Raw genomic sequence first — 22,040 nt, forward strand, 5'->3', positions numbered from 1 at the left:
AGTCCCCTGAGAGCAGCATTTCAGGGAACATTTGGGGCATCCACAAGAAGGGTGAATTGAGAAATTCCTATCCACTGATGGGAATCCATTCTGTCAGCAGAAATCATTCCTGGATTAGAACCCAAACTTCTTTATCTGAAATGATTTAGCTTAAGTTTTCATTGAACGTTAGAAATGGACACATAGCTTCAGGCCATCTGTAAAAGTAAATGAGTTCAAGTGGTAATATTCCAGCTATAAATAACTTCTAATTTAATTATAACCTTTTAAATCAATGTTTTCATCTCTTAGGTATGATAGGCAGAAATTAACTGTAAAGGAAATTAATAATTGCCAGTATATTGCCTGTATGAACCCAACTGTTGGCAGCTTCACAATCAACCCTCGACTCCAAGTAAGATTACAAGTGTTCTAAAGTATGCGTATTGCTTACAGCAGGGATTTCAAATTCAGATGGGCAAAAAGCCAAAGTACCACCCAACAGAAGCTCAGGGGCCCACAAAAGGTAATTAGTGTCTATCCTGTATAGCACATTAGGTTTCCATTCACCTAGAATTGACTAACATGTACAAAGGAAATGCAGACACTATAAAGAAGGTGCATACCACTAAAAAGCTAGTGCATTTTCCTGTAGTGCAGATTTTCTCAACCAGGTTTTTTGAAAACCTGGGGTTTCTTGACAGCCCTAGAAGGGTTTCCTGAATAGGTGGGAGTTAATTAATTTTAAAATATATTTTTAAAAAAATGTTAAACATTTATTGGGTGATATGACAATATATGATTGTGTCAACACACGTAGCCCTCTCAAAATGGCCAATGATGGGCCTGGAGTGGGTGGGGAGGGGCCCTGGGCGAGTGTACACAGCTATTTTTCCCAACCATATTTTGCATGATTGCACCACTTCTGGAGTTTCTCGAAGCCTGAAGAATGTTTTAGGGGTTTTTCAAAGCCTGAAGAATGTTTCAGGGGTTTCTCAATGGTAAAAAAAAGTTGAGAAAGGCTGCTATAGTAGATGCAGTTGTATAGTATAGTATAGTATAGTATAGTATAGTATAGTATAGTATAGTATAGTATAGTATAGTATAGTATAGTATAGTATAGTATAGTATAGTATAGTGAGATCATCAGATCTCACAAACTAAACAGTGTCTGTGTTTGGATGGGAGACCCCCAAGGAGGATGCAGAGGAAGGATGCAGAGGATACAAGAGCAAACCACCTTGGTTTAATCACTTGCCTTGAAAACCTTATGGAGTTGCCATAAGTCAGCTGCGACTTGATGGTACTCTGGACACACACATTCTTGTAGCGCCAACTATAGGGTGCTAATGGAAAAGTCAGTCTGTTTATGTATAAATGTATGCAAAAAAATGCAAAACAAGCTTTCCAATTGGAAACAAAAGCCTTTCTGCTCTTTCAGAGGCTGCTGTTTAGTAAATACAAACAAGATTATAAGGAGTCTCCTTTAGCAGATGCTAAGTTATTTCTAGTTGGGCTTTTTCTTGATGCAATGAATGTTGACAAGAATGGCACTTAAAAATTATTTCTTGAGAACAGCTATTTCTTTGACTTGAAAAATAAATTGCTTGTACCAAAAATAAAACTTGTACCAATTATTCAGCTTTATTCTCATCTTTAAGTTACTCATTTATTTATAATAGTCACTGAAAGCTATACTGCATGAAAAAATACGTTTTTCTTCATGTTTTTAGAGACATTTTGCAGTGTTTGCAATGAACTTCCCATCTACTGATGCTTTAAACACTATATACAGCAAGATCCTTGATTTCCACTTCCAGCGCCATGCCTTTAATCCATCAGTGATAAAACATGGGGTCTCTGTGATCCAGGCAGCAATATGGCTGCACCAGATAATGGTTCAGAATTTTCTGCCCACAGCTATTAAATTCCATTACATTTTCAACCTCCGAGACCTCTCCAATGTCTTCCAGGTCTGTAACTGGTTTATTATGTATTGGATATTTGCATCTCATGCATATGTTTGGATACCCCTTTCCTGGTTTCGGTACATACACAAATGCTTTTTTGTGTGCAATTTAAACAGCTTACTAAAAAGTTATACCAAGGCAATTCATAGCATTTAAAATGTTTTTTAAAAATCAGATCCTCTCTTTAAGACCCATAGACAGGTGATTTGAATGAAAACTTGCTTGGGGTTTTCAGAGTTACAGATTATAATCTATCACCTGTTTATGAATCGAAGTATCCAGAAACACCTTGCTTTAATTAAACTTGTTTGTTATTTAGGCACAAACTAAATGTAATGGCATCAGACCTGTTTTATTTAAAATGGGCGTTCCCCACATCACACATATTGAAGGAGGCCACCAGACCAAATGGTGGGTATAAGGAGCTAAAGTCTCTCTCCTCCACAGTCCTGCTTCAGTGCAATTTATCCCCAGATTTGTTTTTCTCCTTCAGCTGTGGAAAAGGATGTGATCTGGAGGTGGGGGTTGCCAAGGAGGAGGCACTGTATAGAAAAAAGCCATGAGAGAGGAGAAGATTTGGCAGCCTCCAGTCTGGAGAAACTGTGTAGGATTCTACTGCAAAGCTTTTGATGCTCTCTTATGCAATTGGTATCAGCTGTATCAAGGCTTTAAAATACAATCCTTGCTGAATTATTTTTAGGGGATTCTGTTTGCTAAACCAGAATGTGTAAAACATCCAAATGATCTTATATGTCTATGGTTTCATGAGTCTTCTCGTGTTTATGGAGATAAATTGGTGGAAGCAAAAGACTGCAATTTCCTTCATAAGAAATTGGTTGACACTGCACATAAATATTTTGAGGTAAGGCTGTAGATTGGCAGATTTTCCTACTACTACAGTACTTCTGTGCTACAAACTGTTTACTAAGACAATTTGAATCTCCAAAGATCCATAGGATTAAGGAGCCCAAATAATGTGGCTCACTGCATTCTGAATACTTTATCTATGTGTATATGTGTGTTTTGTTTTCTGTGATTAATATAAGGCAATTAAGTTGATAATAGAGAATTTAGTATGAGAAACTGAACAATAATATGGGTCTCATTTGAGAAAGGTTCACAAGAGCCCTATAAGGACAAGTCAAATTCCTTCTCTAATAATAATAATAAGCCATAGTGGCTTTTGACATTTTTTTTTACAAAATTAGTAATTTTGCTAATCAGAGAACTGTTTAGATCAGTAGCCGTGTATGTTTATGATTTTATTATGTCTGATTGCCTTTAAAACAATGATATACAATATCATAAACTAAGGAAAGTTGTAAGAAGAACAAAAACTGTCAAAAATTCAACTCCAATCCCATTGAGATAGTGTCATGTAGGTGGTGAAAAATTGAGGGAATCTTTACTATCATATTCAAATTTAGGGATAATTCTGAAATTTCCTTCCTCCAAATTTCTCCTTTGACTTTGGGATCTTATATTATCTTTTCTGGGTTGCAGAGTGGTGTTAAGAGCCAGCTTGGTGTAGTGGTTAGGAGTTCAGACTTCTAATCTGGCATTCCAGGTTTGACTCTTCACTCCCCCACATGCAGCCAGCTGGGTGACCTTGGACTTGTGACAGCACTGATAAAGCTGTTCTGATCAAGCAGGAATATCAGGGCTCTCTCAGCCTCACTTACAGGGTGTCTGTTGTGGGGAGAGTAAAGGGAAGGTGACTGTAAGCCACTTTGAGCCTAGCTTTTCCATACCTGGCTTTGCTATCTGTTTCAACACCTCTTCTAAAAGTAATTGAAGCTGGTTAGAAGAAGACGACAAAGAGTTGGTTCTTATATGTCACTTTTCTCTACCCAAAGGAAAGTGGCTAACAATGGCCTTCCCTTTCCTCTCCCCACAACAGACACCCTGTAAGGTAGGTGGGGCTGAGAGAGCCTTGATATTACTGCTTGGTCAGTACAGCTTTAAGAGTGCTGTGGCAAGCTCACGGTCACCCAGCTGGCTGCATGTGGGGGAGCGCAGAATCAAACCTAGCTCACCAGATTACAAGTCTGCACTCCTAACTACTACACCAAGCCATCACCTCATAGCTAGATCTTGGGTATTAAGGATTTTATTCACTAAACATGAGTAGAAAAAACACCAGTATTTCAGATTAATCTATGGACACGTGGAATAATTACAGAACTCCAGCAAACTAATGAAAATGCAAGAAGCTAATTGGGTCTACTTACAATGTCAAAGCATTTGTCTCTCTAGGGATTGGTGCAAAACCTTGTCAAGAAGCTAATTGAAGCTGGTTCTTGGAGCTGCTGGAGACTTAAATTGTCTTGCTTGCCTCTCTGAGAGTCCCTTTCCAGGGCCAATCAGGTTAAAGATTCCCTCCAAGGAGATTTTTTGACCTATCAGTTCAAAACTGTAGATTAAAGAGGCATCACACTCAAAACTTTTAAAAAGTTTTATATGGCCTTCATGAATGCCCATGGTGATAATGACCAGGAATACTTTGAGTGCCAGTGCCAGAATGGTCAAGTGGAAGGAATATATATATGTTGCTTCTCCTCAGCCTGTCCTACATCCATCGCAGAAAAACTGTCAGTCACCTTCCTGGAATGGTGCATGAAATCTTATTATCTGCTTTGAGCATATGCTTGTGTTATCCTGAAATTATCCTGAAATTATCCTGAAATTATCTTCATCCATAATAAGAATAGCTGTAGAAAAACTGACAGAGTGTGTGGGGGGGACTGATAGTTGCTCCCTGAAGATGCCTCCTCAGCTAATGTGGGGTTACAACACATATTTGCATAGATAATGTCTAGTTTCACACTAGAGAACTGACACAGTTTGACCTTTTTTCTCAGGTAACAAAAGTGCCCTTAAAGGTACAGCTACATGGTACATCATAAACCCATAATCCATAATCTCACCCATTGTGTCCTTGACAACTAAATCTGTAAACTCAGAAATTTATTTAGCAATCAGCAATCTTGGCGGTGGGTGTGGCATTTTCTGCACAGTCAAGATAAGATTAAATGTGACACATTTCTGAGTTTTAAAAAAATGTCTTTTGATTTTATGCTGCCAACTGACTAGGGTGTGGAAGATCATATTCTTCTCCAGCAACCACTTATTTACTGTCATTTTGCAAATGGGGTGGCAGACCCTAACTATATGCCTGTCAAGAACTGGGACATGTTGAGAAAGATACTTGTGGAGACTCTTGAAAACTACAATGAACTGAATGCATCAATGAACTTAGTTTTATTTGAAGATGCCATGCAACACATGTAAGTACATGTTCGAATAGCTGATAGAGATAATTATGTATACTTGCTATATTTCAGTGTAGACTTACTCATTTTAGTATGCAGAGCAGTGAGCCATCCATAGAACTGCTGCTACTGCACAATTTTAATTCAATGGAACTGGTGTAACACTGGTTAAGAGAATGATCTATGAAACTGAAAGCTCCTGGCACCAGTCTGGTTCCAGCCATGGCCTCACTGAGTGGTCTTAGACAAACAACTGAGCCTCAAATCCTCATTTGTAAAATGTAGAAGGTAATAGTAAACCACCTCTGCTTATCTCTTGCCTTGAAAACTCACCATGGGTTGGTTACCATTGAGTTGTAAGCATTGAGTTGTAACCAACTCATGGTGAGTTTTCAAGGCAAGTGATAAGCAGAAGTGGTTCACTATTATGTTCCTCTAGCAGCCCCCATCTTCCTTGGTGGCTTCTCAGTCCTGCTTAGCTTCCAAGCTGTGATAAGATCAAACTAGTCTGGGCTATTAGGGCTGCTGCTTTTGTAGAACAGAGATGTAGAAATAAAGCTGGTCTGCTCAGCACATTTTGCTTCCCTGTCCTGAAGGCAGTTGGGTGACTTTGCATTTCTTTTACATGAAAGACAGTCTCTGTAAGAGTGAGTTTTTAAAATGATAGTGTTAAAGCCACTGTTGCTTGTCTATACTTGCAGACTGTGTCCAGGGTATTCATCTACATTTTGTGGCAGTGTTGCTAGTTGGGTCAGTATGACCCAGTAGATCACAGGGCTGGTGTTTGAAACCACTTTTAACTACCATGCAAGACAGCAATTAGTAGTCTTACTTGATAGGATGTAATTTTCCTCTGGGAGGTCCTACTGGTTGTGCCAGTCATTCTCTTCAGTAGAGCCAACTTTGCATAGCAACAGTTATACTAGTGTGCCTACCTCTGTGGACCAGACTACAAGTTACTGTGGCCACAGGTCCATCTCGTGGCCCTACTGCCAATTTAGAAGCATTTGTAATTCTTTTAAAATTGTCATCACTTTTAGCGTGGTCCCTTCTTACATGATTATGGGCTTCAACATGGCAGAAATTATAGAAGCACCCTTTGCAATTCAGTCCACTCTGTTGTGTCCTTTTTCAAGTAGAAAATAAACACATGGCGAAAACTTTAAATGAGAAGAGTAATTAACTTACTCAGTATGTTTCTTTTGGGTTCTGTTAACCTCAGTTAAGAGCAGACTGTCAAGATATAGCCGCTTTCTCATATGTTACTAATTTTCTTGAAATGTTGCCAGACTAATAATCACTCTGAGATAGCATGTGGAAGAAGTAAGTTAGTACTTCTGTGCTGAACAACTTCATAGATGTCCATAAGAAACTATAAATTTAGTATCTTTTAGCATTATTATCTAGGAATGATTTTTGCAGTGACAAAGCTTGGAAACTAATTTCATCATGACCCACTGTGGTCACATCTAGAGATCAAAACAGACAAAGCAAATTGCAAAATAATAATATAAGTATTGTTAAATTCTGTTGTTATAAACTCTTTTTCCCCTATCATCAGCTGTCGTATTAGTCGAATCTTAGAATCCTCTCGTGGTTATGCACTTTTGGTTGGAGTAGGTGGCAGTGGCAAACAAAGCTTATCACGACTGGCTGCATTCATAGGCTCTCTTGAAGTGTTCCAGATTACACTGAAGAAAGGCTATGGGATTCAGGACCTCAAGGTAAATCTAAATATTACACCATTGTGAGAATTTGAAAATGCAATTTGGAATCTGAGCAGCTGCAATGAGAATAGAAGCAAAGCATTCAATTGTTTATGTACTATATTTATGTCTTTCTTCCATTATGGAACTCATCATGTCTTAAATAAGTTTCCCAGGCAGTCTCCCATTGAGGAAGTGACGACAGGCAGACTTGCTTCATTTCAGCAAAATTGTTATAGCCTGTATTATTCTACTATATCCTGCATGATTTACGTTCTCTAATTTAAATTTAGAAACCAGGGCATATCATCCCTGGTTGTTCACCAAAGGTTATTCATATCATCCCTGGTTGTTCATCTCATTGTTCACGAAAGTTTCCCCCTTCCCATTTGTGTAAATAGTATTTGTAAACTCTGTTGATCTTTCCTCCACTGTATTCAGGTAGATCACTCTAGAGAGTAGCCAGTCAAAAGTGTGAATGGAAACTGCAGAGAGTGAGGATAACTGTAGGTAGATGTAAGGCTTGTGTCAGCATACAAGTGCTGTTTGATGGGGGCACTAATTAGTGATGATATGGCTTGTTTCTGTCATTGCATTCAGTGCACCAAGGGGCTTGCTTGAGATGGGGGTGGAGCTATTTCATCAGTGGCAGCCAGCATGCTGTTGTGCCAGTCACTGACCAGTCCATCTAGAGAAGTACCAGGAGGCACTGGGTCCCACAGAGCATTCAGGAATCCAGTTGGATCCATAAGTCTCTGTTGACGAGCTAAAATCTGCTCAGCACCCAACTGAGGAAGGGGTGGCAGCCTTAACTGTGGGCCTTCAGGGTATAGTGGCATGGCTGTGGCTGAAGCCAGATCCACATTCAACCCTGAACCAAAAGTGAGGTCCAGGTTGTGACCTCTTGATGGGTGGGACCAAGAACAAATTGCGAGAGCCCCAGTGTCATCATAGCTAACACTAGGTCCTGCCCGTTCCTAAAGAGTGGCAGCTCTGCATGGACATTAAAGTCACCCCAAACTAAGAGTTTGGGGAACTATAGCAAACAGGCAGCAGCCTTCTCTAGCGGGGCTGGCAGGGCATCTGGAGATGCATTGGGCGCACGGTACACCAGCCAGATGGCCATGCTTTCAATTGAGTCCCACCCGAAACCAAATACATTCAATTCCTGGAATTGTCAGTACAGGGAGAGCCTTGAAGGAAATGTTCTCTTGGACTAGGATAGCCATCCCTCCTTCCTGCCCGGCAGTCAGAGATTGATGAAGGACAGAGAACGAGGTAGGGACTAGTTCTTTAAGGGTGACTGTTTCGTCCTCCCTAGCCCAGGTCTTTGTCATGCACACCAGGTCTACGTTGTTAGTTGGTTTAAATCCTATGAATGTGTTTCATTGGTGCAGCAATGGCTTCTAGCTGAGAGAATCCTTTTCAATTTTTGGAGAAGGGGACAACTTTTGTTCTTCCCGTCACCACTTCAAATTTCCAAAAGTCCCCAAATCTGAAGGAGCATGATTTTGGGGGCAAAGAAAGCTGCAGTGAGAAGGGTGAGATTAGCAAGTTACCTTTCTCTAGTACAATTTGGCACTGCACTGGTCACAGTCTAAATCTCAAAGATGCCTTTTCCTATCTCCGCTAGATATTTATTCTTCCACTTTTTTGGCATTAAAGGTAAATTATGGCTGTATCTGGATATCATCAACCATCCTTGGCTTGTTTGCAACAAGATTACGCCATTAGATCCTTGGACTGGCATGTTCCCTTCTTGTTGCCCTTAGTTTAGAAAGTTAAGATTCCTGATTCCCAGCTAACCACTATTTTTGTTTCATTTGAATCAGTAAAAGAACAAACCACAGGTTGTCTTTTTACCATAACATTCTGCCTTTAATTTCAAAATAGTCTTAACATTTTACCAGATATGCATATGAGGAGGAGGAGGTATTGTTCATTCTCATTATTTGACAAAAACCTACAGTGCAAAAAAAATGGTACCTCTAATGGTACTTTAAGTGTTCTCCCAGCTATAAGGGAGTCACTTATCTATAAACAGCTCCTACTTGGTTTGGGGTTGTATCAAAATGACCCGCCGATGTGGAGTGAATCTAGTGTATAGGTCTTTTTCCAAGAGGGAAGGAACTCATTCTTTGGTGAATCAACCCATATTTTTTCTGTCCCCATGCTGTTTTGGAAAATATTTGAGGCATACATTTGCAATGACATCTTCTGACAAAACAATTGTACAAGAAACTAAAATACATAGATTTCCATGTATGTAGCGCATTTCCTTCTCTGTGAATCAATTGTTATAACAAAATGCGTGTTAAATCTAATAGCTGTGAACAGGCATTATTAGCAAGAATAAGAAGGAAGTTCCTTGATTTAATATAAATTTCCTGAATATTATGAGGAAGGTTTATTTTTACTGATATATTGCTTGTTTAATTTTCACTCTATAGCCTTATCAAGTCAATAGATCTCATAATCTGGTGACTTTAAAAACAGAGGTAGATTTTTAGGGGGAAATCCTCTGGAGAAGGATTTGTATTAAGGATATGTAAATAGGAACCATGAAACATCAATGTGGTGCTTTCATGTTACATCCATTATTTTCACGTTATCCCTTTTTACCCCTTCTTGTTTCAGTTCTGTAATGTTACATGAATGATTGCCTTCTTTCCTTACAGGTAGATCTTGCCAATCTGTACATCAAGGCAGGAGCCAAGAACATTCCCACTGTGTTTTTGCTGACAGATGCTCAGGTTCCAGATGAACACTTTCTTGTGCTGATTAATGACTTGTTGGCATCAGGTGATTAGACCTACACATTTCTTGAAAGATCTTCCCAATGACAAATTATCTGTGGCTTCAATGAACTTTAAAAGGGGGATTATTTGTCTTTGACATGTTTCCCAGTGCAGGTGGGGTGCCCTTTGGGAAAAGGCATGTCAACCCAGCTAACTTCAATACTGTGCCTAGTTTGCTTAAATAGTAAATAATATTGTTCTTTAGAAGCTAATATCAAGGCCATGTGTTGCATAGGCATAGGTTCTGTTCATTGCTGTGGCTTGTATATTGATTCCTTTCTGCTGACCTTAAATGGATTGACTGAGGAGGTAGTTTCTGTGCAGTTTAGATTTTCTGCTGGTCCATGTCCATAATATATTATTGACTGATTTTGTGTTTTAGATCAATAGTGAAATATGAGGGAAGTATATTAATTTGTTTAATTAATAGTCTTTTAATTGGGCAATGAAGCACCTCAGCATGCACTTCCTATTACTGACTAGACAGACTATAATCTGATACTGACTAATATGAAGACTGTTACAGGATACTTTGAGAAACATCACAAAATCCTAGTCTGTTATTTGTGGTTTCTAGTTTCTAAAACAAAATTGCCTTGCAAGATAATTGCCATTTAAATACAAAATTTAGGAATTTATTTGTATTCTGCCTTATCCTCAGAGGTTGAGAGTGGGATGCAGTATATTTAAAATCACACAATATTCTAAAAAATATAAACAATAAAATACTCTGAATTAATTTATCACTAGTTCCATTCCTCAGCAACTAGCTTCATTCCTGCCATACAGAATCAGCACAAATGCCAGAGGATTTACAGTCTAAATAGTTTTCAGTTGAGGCTTGTGTTCATTTTGCCATTATGGTAGAGTTTCCTAAATCCATTATTTTGTTTTCATGTAGGAGAAATTCCAGATCTATTTAGCGATGAAGAGATGGACGCTATAATTGCCGGAATTAGAAATGAGATACGAGGACGTGGTCTTGTTGATACCAGAGAAAATTGTTGGAAGTTTTTTTTAGACAGAGTACAACACCAGCTAAAAGTAAGCCATATGTCTGAGACTGCAAGTGTGAAATCTCAGTTGAACTTGTGATAAATGTTTGGGATTTTTAAATGTGTGAACACCATAGTATTTAGAATTCAAAAGATGGAGGAAGTCATTTATTGTATCTGTTCGAACCACCTGCTCAGTGTAAGAAATTCAGACTAGAGTTCTTGCAACAGATGGCTGTCCAGCCTCTGCCCGGATATCTCCAGCAAAGAAGAGCCCACCCACACTCAGGTAGTTGGTTCCATTGTTGAACCTCACTGTCAGAAAGTTTCTCCTTAAACGGAACTGAAATCTGATATCCTGTTACTTAAGCCCATTAGATCTAGCTGCCTGTTGTAGTCCCAGAGAACAACTCCTTGCTCTTGTCTTGTTTAATTAAAAGACTTTTAATTGGACAATGAAGCTCAGCAGGATGCATTTCCTATTTTTAGGCAGAGGGGTATAACAGCCAACATGGAGTAGTGCTTAGGAGCAGCATGGTGTAATGTTTAAGAGCAACCAATTCCAATCTGGAGAACTGGGTTTGGTTCCCCATTCCTCCACATGAAACTAGCTCTGTGACCTTTAGCTAGGCACAGTTTTCTTAGGGTTGTTCTCACAGAACAGAGCTCTCTCAGCCCTACCTACCTCACAGCTGTGCCTGCCTCTTCCCCCCCCTCCCCCCTGGTTAAAAGCATTCAGTGCGCTGTGCACTATTGAATATCTTATTATAATATTACTATTTAAAAAGTTATAAATGTATATGCTTTACTGACATATGTAGTATTCTGGAGCTGTTACATCATAAGATTGTTTCCATATTAAGTACTGAACTTTAATACTCCAAAAATTGAGTTTACTTAACTATGAAGCTAAATTAACATTGTCCTCTTTGGAGCTGGCTTATAGATTTTGTAGGATACGTTGGAAAGTTATCTACATCTTATATTGTTTCTCTTTTGGATTTGACTAAAGTAAGTTTTTTCCCCATGATGTTATCTTGTAGTTGATACTGTGGGAAAAACTGTAAATAAGGGCTCCTGTCTGTTTTGAAATTATTTCTTTCATTTCCATCCTCTTTGATCCCCTCTCTAATCTCATCCATGACTTCACTATTTTTAATGGCTTTTTAAAATGTGCCTTGCCTTGCCAACTGCTTTGCAGGTGTCCCACTGTGCAAAATTAGTACTTCCAGTGGCAGCTATGAAAAGTATCAATTCAGACTTTAAAGGGCTACAAAGTAGAGAGGATGTATTGTTGAAGATGTTGGTTAACACATCAGACAACATCTGCAAGATAATATGTCAAGGTAGCAGGAGAGAATGTATGCTGTAATGTAGGACTTCAGTTCTAAACACACTTACTAGGTGATGCTCTGTTGAAATCAGTGGTGCTTCATTCCAAGGAGATATTTAAAGTCAGGAGTGTGAAGATCAGCCAAGCATCATTTAACTGCATTGTTATTTAGATATAGGTAGGGGTTTATCTGATTCCTTTGGCCAGGGGTAGTCAACCTGTGGTCCTCCAGATGTCCATGAACTACAATTCCCACGGAATTGTAGTCCATGAACATCTGGAGGACCACAGGTTGACTACCCCTGCCTTAGGCCATCCTTTCTCAACTTTTTTACTGTTGAGAAATCCCTGAAACATTCCTCAGGCTTCAAAAAAACCCAGAAGTAGCAATTTTGTGCAGAATATGGTTGGGAAGCATAGCTGTGTACACACCCACCGGAGATCCCTCCCTTACCCACCCCTCCAGGTTATCATTGGTCATTAACTCCCACCTATTCAGGAAACCCTTCCAGGGCTGTCAAGAAATCCCAGGGTTTCATGAAACCCTGATTGAGAAAGCTTGCCTTAATCTTGCATTAAAATTGTGGCCATTGTTAACTAAAAGATTCAGAAACTCAGGAAGTGCTAAACTGGTTATTTTTATGACTTTATTTTGTAGTTAGGATTTTGCATTGTTGATTAATGCAAGTTTTATTAGCTGATACTGAACAGGGTGGAGAAGTGATTCAGAAGTAGGTAAAGTTTGGGGAAGCACTAAATACAAAGCACAGTCCATGTGAACAAAACACCGCTTGCTTGGGCGTAAAGTCCTGGATGCATGGCAGGAAACCTCGCAAAAAGACTTTGTTTTTTTTTTTATTTCTACATGTGGAGCTGGTTTTGCCACAGAAAAGCCAAAATAGTATTTTTGATTCTGCATGGCATCCCCCCCTCATCACAGCTACTGCATCTTTTCAGTACAGTATTTAAAACTAGCTTTAGAACTACTTTTCTTTTACAACTATGAAAATGTCTGTTTTTTCATGCATAAATACTAGTGTGTGTTTGATCTCCTTCCCCATGCCACCGTACACCAATGGGGGAAACGGACAGCCTCTAGTCCCTCGTCCACCAATGGGATCTTGAGGTGCCCCTTCTTTGGGGCAGACCCTCCCAACTCTGCTATGATGATATAACACCATCAGAAATTAATTTATTCATACCCTCAGAGGCATTTGCAAGCATTTCAATCCACTCTTTATGAGGAACAGCATAACTCCGAGGGGGAAAGACTGTAGTGTTTTCAGAAGACTTTATGCCCCCATTGCAATTTCTTGCTGAGGTTTCCGTGCCCATGAACTACAGTTCCCATAAGAACCCGCCAGTAGCATATGACATTGCAGCTGACCATGGCCTGCCAGTGAGAGTCTAGCACAATGGAGGAATTCCCCCCTTCCACAATTTGCTGTCATAAGACCGTCTTTCAAATTCATAATCTTTGCAGGAAAACACGACCGTTAAAAAAAAATACAACGATTTAAAAGGGTCAGCATGCTAACTTCGATGAAAACCTGTACATGCACAATAGCCCCCGGTTTGGATAAGCTCATTAGCTACTGGGTAGATTGCATTTTCATTGGTGAACCCAGTTGTAGTGGCTCGCTGCCACCGCAATTTGACTGCATTCCTCTCTTTGATTATCATGTAATGCTTCACCCTTTCTTTTTCTTTCTCTTCACCCATACAGATCATTATGTGTTTCTCTCCTATTGGTTCCACATTGAGAGTTAGAGCTCGTAAGTTCCCAGCCATAGTTAACTGCACAGCTATTGACTGGTTTCATGAGTGGCCACAGGAGGCCCTGCTGTCCGTCAGCAGGAAGTTCATTGAAGAGATGCCTGGGATTAAGGTACAGAGTTCCTTTCAACATCCTAAATCTTATGCAAAAAACAGCACTGCTCTCTGCAAAATCTATAATGGAACAGAGGGGAGGATCCTTTTTTGTATGTTTCTTTGCATATTTATCTTCATTTAAAGTTGCAGCATTTACTGTGGTTACTTACTGCATTCCTTCAGTTTGTTTGGAAATTTTGCAGTTTGAAATTTTTAAAACCTAATATTTTTTTAGTGGGCAAAATCAGTTTATGCTAATGGATCCTAATATTTCTTTTTAAGGTTTTAGAACACCTTATAAAATGGAATGGTTTCATCTCATGGACTGTTTAAAACTTTTTGTAATATTAGATTAGTTTAGTTCCAGTTCTGGAAACATGGGAAATGAAATGTTACAGCTTTTGCGTCAAGCTGCTAGCTCTTTTGAATTTGCTGACATGTTTCTCCCTCTCTAAAGAACTAAAAAAAATTAGAAGGCTGTCCTCAGTATTCCACCAGCAGACTTCATAAGTTCTCTTTTAACCTGGGTCCTGAACTGAGAATATTTTCTCTGTAAGCTTCTTTCATTTATTTATAAGATGCAAGTTAGTAAAGTAATATCATTATTGTCTCTAAATAGCAACATTCAGATATAGTCCTCTCCTTGAAGAATTTCAGGAAGTCAGAATAGAATACTGTCAGTAGCAGTGAAGACATAAATCACCTAAGTACATTTACAGTGTATCCCCCCCCATATAAACACAGTACTACAAATACACAGAAACATACTCTTGAGAATGATAAAGAGCCTGATGGAGAAGTGCTCATAAAACATCTGCATTTTGCTCTGCAAAGTGCATTGTTAACATTCATAATTTGACTCCTTTCCTCACAAAGCCAGATTGACTTTGACCAAGAATAGAAAGATTAGAAAAGATCAGGATTTACATCAATATGATTAAACAGTGAGAAAATACAAATATTGGGCATGAATGGCCTGATACCAGTACAGATGCTGAGGACAGGGACAGATCTAACAAAGTAGAGCAAAGTCTGGAAACAGAAACTGTGGGAAACACTGGCTCACAATTGGTTTATAAATAATACAAGCAAGAGGAATTTAAAAAAAAAACCTTTATTCTGTCTACAATTCCAGAATTCACGTTTGATATATCATTTAGTGCTCAGCAGCGTAGATAGTTTTGTGTGATGATGTCAAAGTAAAGGACTCATAGTGATGGAAAACATGGGATTTCCAGAAGGCTAAATGAAGCGTGTCCAATTGTGTCTTACTATCTGTTGCTATAAAAGAGAGATTTGCGGCAGCCAAACACTGTCGAATCCTGATAAAAGCTTTCAGAGACAGTCTGGTCATCACAGCAGATACTCTGACTTTTGGGGTAAGATTCCAGAAACTGATCCACTGTTATGTGCTCAGTAAATACCCTCCCTATTGCATCAACAAGACACCAGTTGCAGTGTTCCGTTTAAAGGGGGGGGGGCGTTATAAGATCTTTTCTGAGAAAACATAATAACTTTGACAAAATTAAATCTGTCTAAAAGTAATAATACATTGTGAATTGAAAACTAAGTCAGACAGAGAGCGGAGGAAATGTGGGAGCATTTCTTTTAAAATGTGGCTATCATTTATTTATCTCTTGTACTACCAATATTGAACAAAGAAAAACAATGACTGTGATATTACATAGAATGACAATGGGCAGCTAAGCCTTACCGAAGTCACTGTTTGGCGGGATGGAGGGTGGGCGAAGAGGACACGGCATGAGAGAGCGGCAGGTCAGTGGGTGAGGGGCGGGACCAGTGGCACTGTTTTGAGAGCACCTCTTGCTGGTCCCCGGCCTCTTCACCTGTTGCCTCAGAAGCTGATCCCTCCCAGGATTTTATGGGCTATTCATGTGCGGCCATGGGCCTGAGGGTAGCAAAATTCCAGGCAATCATGGGGAGGTATCGGAGCTCCTTATGGATATCCTTCTAGCCATGCACCAACCACAGATTGAGGCCATAATTTCAGAAGGCATGAAATTGGCCAAGCAATAACTTAATGCTGCTCAACATCAAGCCTCTTGCTATGCATGCTCTATGGGAACAGCTATCGCGTTCCATTGTTATGCATGGCTCTGTTCCTCCACATTGCCCAATGACATGTGAGCTATGGTGGAGGATCTTCCCTTTGAGGAAAGTTATTTCATGAGAAAACAGAGGACATTTTTGAAAAAATGAGAAAATATACCCAGCAGCTAAGACCTTGGGTATAACATTGGGAGCTTCACAAACACCAAAAACCAGGTCCTGGAGGCCCCAGCAGAGGTACACTGGCTCTAAACCATTTAGCTATTCAAAGAATTGAACCCAAAGTTATGCACCTGCCCAAAGGCAAGGTTTATTCAGAAATGGGAAACAACAAAATGGTAATAGGGCAAGGAACAAAACTTTTCCACCTAGGGATAGTGGTTCATGAGCCAGAGGGCAATGACTAGAGAGGTCCCCCTTATTTTATGAAAGGATTTGATGTTCTCTGATACTTGGGTTCTAAGTATAATAAAGTTTGGGTACTGTTTAGAGTCCATTCACTATCACCATTCAAAGATTCCTCCACATTAGTGGAGGACACTTTGGAGTTTTTTACATAAGAGGTTACCTCTGTAATGGAGAAAGGAGTGGTGATTGCGCTGGGTCCTGTCCCTGGGGGTTTTACTCATGTTATTTTGCAATTGATAAAAAGATTTTAGATTTGCAGGCTCTGAATAAGTTTATTACTTCCTCAAGTTTTCGAATTATATCCCTGCAGGAGATTATTCCTCTTCTGTCTAAGAATGCTTGGTTTGCAACTCTGGATGTATGCAATGCGTATTTCCACATTGCCGGTCACCCACATTCTAGACGTTACTTATGGTTCATATATAACTCTATACATTATGAGTTTGCAGTTTTGCCCTTTGGCCTTGCATCAACCCCAGGGTTTTCAGGAAATTTGTATCAGTGGTAGTGGCATGTCTTTGAACCCAAGGCTGTATGGTGTACCTTGACAATTGGTTGCTGGTTGTAGACACAACACAGGCCTTACAAAGAGATATACATTTAGCCCTAAAGGTACTACAGTCCCTAGGATTTATTGTAAACAGGACCAAATCTATTCTATCCCCATGTGAGAGACTTTGAATTCTAAATAAGTAAACTCATTGAATCAAAGTTTATTTAATAGAAAATGCATCTACTTTGAAGACATAGTCAGAACTGGTGTACAAAGCATAGGGTAAGCAATATAGGGGCTCCCCCCTCCCTTGGGAACTTGAACCAGTAACAGTTCAAAGGAGTCAAAATATAGAGATAAGCATTTGGGCTTCAGGGGACAGGAAGGTGTGGGAAACTACAGAAGAAAATATATTTGCAATTTTAGCCAATAGAGCATGATTCTTCTCATTAAGCAGAGCTTTAAGAATTTGTTGTTCATTCCTGCAGTTCAGCCCCAATTTGGTTATAGTCTTGAGTCGGGATGCACTGGCTGCAAAGAGCCAGGCAGACCAAGATGATGTGGGGAAAGTTGGTTTGATGTAATAGACGTCTCTGAAGAGATCAAAATTAGTTGAGAAGGTAAATGTATTAAAATTAGGAAGAAGGAGGAATGTTCTCCAGAATTTAAAGTATACTGCATATAATGATATTTAATTTAAAAAATTATTCCTTTTGTAAAGTTTCCACACTGAAGTAGACTGGATATGAACTGATTGTCATTTGTACAGTTTATCCAAGCTGAAGTTAGATATCTTTAGAAAATGTGTTATTTCTATTAGCTAAAGGACAGTTGACCACACATAACTAGTATGCACAGGCTACGCTACCCAGTAAATTGTGACAACAAATGCAAGACCTGTAATTAAATTCATTAGTAGAACCTACATTCAACTTCTAATTGGCCCAACCCCATGATTTGCAGAGACATAGCAAACGCATTCACTGAGAAGTTGCAAAGGCAAAGCAGGCCTTGAAGAAGCTTTGGAGCATGAAATAGTCAGAATAAGATATCACAACCATGTAAGCTCACCTTTCACTTAAAGATAGAGTCTCTGACAATAAAGTTAAGGGGAAAACTTTTTGCCTAAAATTGGAAAACAGTGATCTGTCAAAGACCGTTTATGCACTGGGAACTTCACTGCCCCAGCTCCCATGCAGGAGCAAAAATCAGGGGTAGATGAGGAGCACCGGGCCAAATGCTTCCCCGTGTGGGTGCAGGAAGAGCTGGGACAACTTGCCATGACTAAAACTCCAGCCTGCATGAAACCTCCAGTGCATAAATGGTCAAATAGAGACGGTCAGTGCTGTATCCTCTAGGACAGTGGTCCCCAACCTTTTGATGGTCGGGGACTGCCTCTAGGGGTGGGGAAGAGCCGGTGGCCCGGGCGCCATGCGTGTGCAGAGCTGCCACGCATGCATGTTTTCACCACCAGGTGCAGCTCCTCACATGCGCGTTTGTGTCTGCCGGCGTGCCAGCGGCTGCACCTGCCTCTTCCTCCCCCCCCCCCCCCGTAGCAGCAAGAAGCTAGCCAGGCCATGAGCGAAGCGGCCGATTTGGTGGCCGCATCTCTCGCAGCCTGGTGAGTTTCTCACTGCGGGGGGGGGGGAGAAGCAGGTGTGACCAGCGGCGGCCTGCTACCGAGGCCTTCGGGCCACGGACCGGGGGTTGATGACCCTAGGGTGAAAAACAGTGCACCTGCATTCCGTACCTCCAAACCCAACTGATCGTCATTCATCAACATACACTCTCTGTTCAGTGGTGCACCAGGATGTAAAACCCCACTGCATTCGTAGGGCTGTTACCCAATTTGCATCTTTTGCAGGCGTGGAAACCCATTAATGGACAAATATTGATTTTGTTTTTTTTAATTGCTGAGTTGTTACTGGGAACATTCAAAGTGTTTAATTTATAAGGTTTCAGTTATAGTTATTGGTTTATTGTTGTAAAATTAGTTTTTGCTCAAAAAGGGTCAAATTAGCAATAATCTTACTGATTTCCTTTCTGCTTGATGGAGCTTAGACTGGAAAATAAGGTATAGTAGTATTGAACAAAACACTACCAAAAGCTTGGAGATAAATGAATGGCGGAATAAATAATTTATGCTAATGAAATTACTGCAATTAGTAGTTCCACAATGACCCTTTTAGAAGACACAGCTGTTAATGTCAGGAAGTGCTGTCACTGCTGACCTTATCATAAGAGAAAGTGACAAATTGAAAATGCAGGGAAGACCAATCATCAAAGAGGTCTGCTCAGAACGATTAGATTTTTCTGAAAAACAGTGTGAATTACAGCCAGCTGCTCTCTGGCTCAGCATGCCTCCCATGCTGTGCCATTTTGTTAAGCTTGATAACAATACTTATTTTGCCCCATTGGGACATGTTGTCTCAGGCCACTTCCAGCTTTACCGGAACCCACTTCTACCCTTGCTGATTTATAAATGAAACTGTTGTTACCAAAGGCTTTTCAAGACTGCTGTGTAAAGATTTTTCATAAGGATCATGGCTGGGCAGAAGCCAATCACTCTGTTAAAAAAAAAAGTGCTCTTGGCTAATTGTGTGTGTGTGTGAGAGAGAGAGAGAGAGAGAGAGAATGATGGAAGGAGTAATTTAACTTCTTAAAATCTGAAATTGATTATGAATGTACTTTAACAATTTCCTTGGGGGAACAAGAGTTTGGTCAGTTTACTCCCAAATAGTATAATCCTCCTTAAAAAAGTAAAGAAAACAGCTCCTTTTAAAGGAACTATTTGCAAAGATAAGTTTTCTTTCTAAGACAAATTACAAGTCTACCTAAATGATATTAATTATATTGGTTTGAAATGTATAGCTGTATCAACAGTCACTCGTGAGTAATTTTCCAAAAAATCTCAAAGCGTTATTGACAATGCTTTGGTAAATTATGTGTGACTTTCTTAAGACTTGCTGTAGCTCATTTAATTCATATTAATTGATTTTTAAGTTTCCTTTGATTAATTGAACTGGGTACGTCTTGTACTAAATGCAATAAATAATCATTAAAATGAGGGAGATGTGATTCCACAAATTAGAAAGTTAAGTGTGGTAGAAGTCATAGAGGGCAAAATGAAAATTGCTTACACTGATAATGAAGCATTTTAATAGTAATTTTAATACATTATCATAATAAATGCTTTAAAAAGAATAGGGAATTTTAGAATTGTCACATTCATATTTTAATTTTATCTCACATCAATAATTCTATTCCCATTTAATATATAGAATAACATAATGCTAGTGAACAATAATAGCATTCTCCGTCCTGCTAGAACTAATTATCATTTTCCGATTAATATTTCATGCCTAGGTCTTTAATTCTGGCCACTGAACCAAGTATCATCAGTAATAAGTATCAGTATCATCAGTATCAGTAATCAGTAAACCTCAATAATGTTCAAAGTGATTACTCATCCACTAACTGATTGGCCTTTGGCCAGGAATGGCCTGCCTTGGTAGTTTAGCTTGAATCAGGAGACAGCCCTTGGCCAGGAAGGGCTTAATAAGGGATCAGCTCTGCACCTCCAACTTCCTGCTGGGTTCAGAAATGTGCTAGGTGTAAAGGAGCCAACCTCAGAGTATGTCCCACTGCCAATAAGTTGTCCTGGCCATTGATTTTGAATGAAGAAGTATCTTTGAGCAGAGAAATATCAGTTGCCTGAATAGTGTAATGAACTGAATGCTAAATCTTATATCTGAAACTAACTTGTGTATCATTGGTGTTTCCAGCCAGAGTTTTATGAAACCATTTGCCACTTCATGGCCTATGCTCATACCAGTGTGAATGAGATAAGTGTAAAGTTTCATCAGAATGAGAAACGGTACAGCTATACAACTCCCAAAAGTTTTCTGGAACAAATCATGCTTTACAAGAACCTTCTAGAAAAGAATGTCCAGAAAATATCCCAGCATAAGGAACATCTTTTAAATGGCATTCAGAAACTAAAGACAACATCTTCTCAGGTACTACCAATAATAATAATGTATTTTAATAAAGTTAATAAAATAGTTGTCATTTAAATTATTGTTCTGATATAAATCAATGTATAAAAGCCAGAACTAGCTGCCACCCTTTAGTGCAGAGATCCGCAAAGTGATGCCCGTAGGTGCATGGCATCCATTGATACCTTCTGGCACCAGCCAAGTGTTTTTAGAAATCAGGCAGGGCCAGGTGGGGGTTTTGCTTAGCAAGGCTTCTGATTGACTGTGCAGATGCGGTAGCTGCCACCACACCACAAAACTCTTTGCTCTATTGCTGAAGATAAGCTCTGTATAAACAAGAAAATCCTTTAAAACAACATGTTCATTTTAAAATATTGCAATTGCAAAAAAGATTTAGGAAGCAATTCTGAGCAGGTTTGCTCAGAAGTCCCATTTTATTAGTGTCAGGAAAGCATTTTTAGGATTACAACTGTAGTTTTCTTTACAGTGGAATATAGTATTATTAAGCTACAAGTAGTGTGTGGGTTTTGGATTAGTTTCAGCAAATATAGCACATTTGGCAAGTCCATAATGCAGAGATTTGTGTTAAAAACCATGAAGAATATGAGATACTTATTGAGATGTTCCTTCTTTAACTCTGCCTTCTATGTACTTTTTAACTGCTTTAAGAATCAGAAGGTATATTTCTATCTGGATATAGAAAAAAAAGAGAAAATGTACCTTACACTTATCACTTATTTAGGCAATTAGAGAAGCAAGTTCAAATAGTTACTTGGGGTCTTGTCTTGTGGTTAATATAGTCATAAAAGTATCTCATTAACACCCAGCTGTTGAGCACTCACCTTTTCTGAAAACTGTCCAAGCTTCCTTGTGGCAGCCATACCAAACGAATGCCTTTGCTGTTCTGCTTTAGGTGGAAGACTTAAAATACAAACTTGCCTCTCAAGAAGCAGAATTGCAACTGAGAAATAAAGACGCTGAAGCTTTGATTACCAAGATAGGGCTTCAGACTGAGAAAGTGAGCAAGGAAAAGGCCATTGCTGATGCAGAGGAGCAAAAGGTCAGTGTAATTCCACAATTTAGTGTTGTTGAGCTATATTTAACACAGAATAAACCTTTGTAGGTGAACAATTTTGAACACCTACC

At 39.3% G+C, this 22,040-nt stretch overlaps 1 protein-coding gene across 2 annotated transcripts in view; it reads left to right on the forward strand.

The window, feature by feature from the left end:
• DNAH11 (dynein axonemal heavy chain 11) overlaps positions 1-22,040 on the forward strand; it is a 191,927-nt gene that overhangs the window by 88,302 nt on the left and 81,585 nt on the right. For both annotated transcript variants that reach the window (XM_077303577.1, XM_077303578.1), the window contains 10 exons: positions 292-394; positions 1,713-1,952; positions 2,650-2,811; positions 5,043-5,236; positions 6,783-6,945; positions 9,606-9,729; positions 10,627-10,769; positions 13,780-13,941; positions 20,682-20,915; positions 21,808-21,954. In XM_077303577.1, coding sequence (XP_077159692.1) covers positions 292-394; positions 1,713-1,952; positions 2,650-2,811; positions 5,043-5,236; positions 6,783-6,945; positions 9,606-9,729; positions 10,627-10,769; positions 13,780-13,941; positions 20,682-20,915; positions 21,808-21,954 — 1,672 coding nt within the window. The remainder of the gene's footprint in view (positions 1-291; positions 395-1,712; positions 1,953-2,649; positions 2,812-5,042; positions 5,237-6,782; positions 6,946-9,605; positions 9,730-10,626; positions 10,770-13,779; positions 13,942-20,681; positions 20,916-21,807; positions 21,955-22,040) is intronic.

This window comes from Paroedura picta, chromosome 11 (genome assembly GCF_049243985.1).
Source record: "Paroedura picta isolate Pp20150507F chromosome 11, Ppicta_v3.0, whole genome shotgun sequence".
Classification (NCBI taxonomy): Eukaryota; Metazoa; Chordata; class Lepidosauria; order Squamata; family Gekkonidae; genus Paroedura; species Paroedura picta.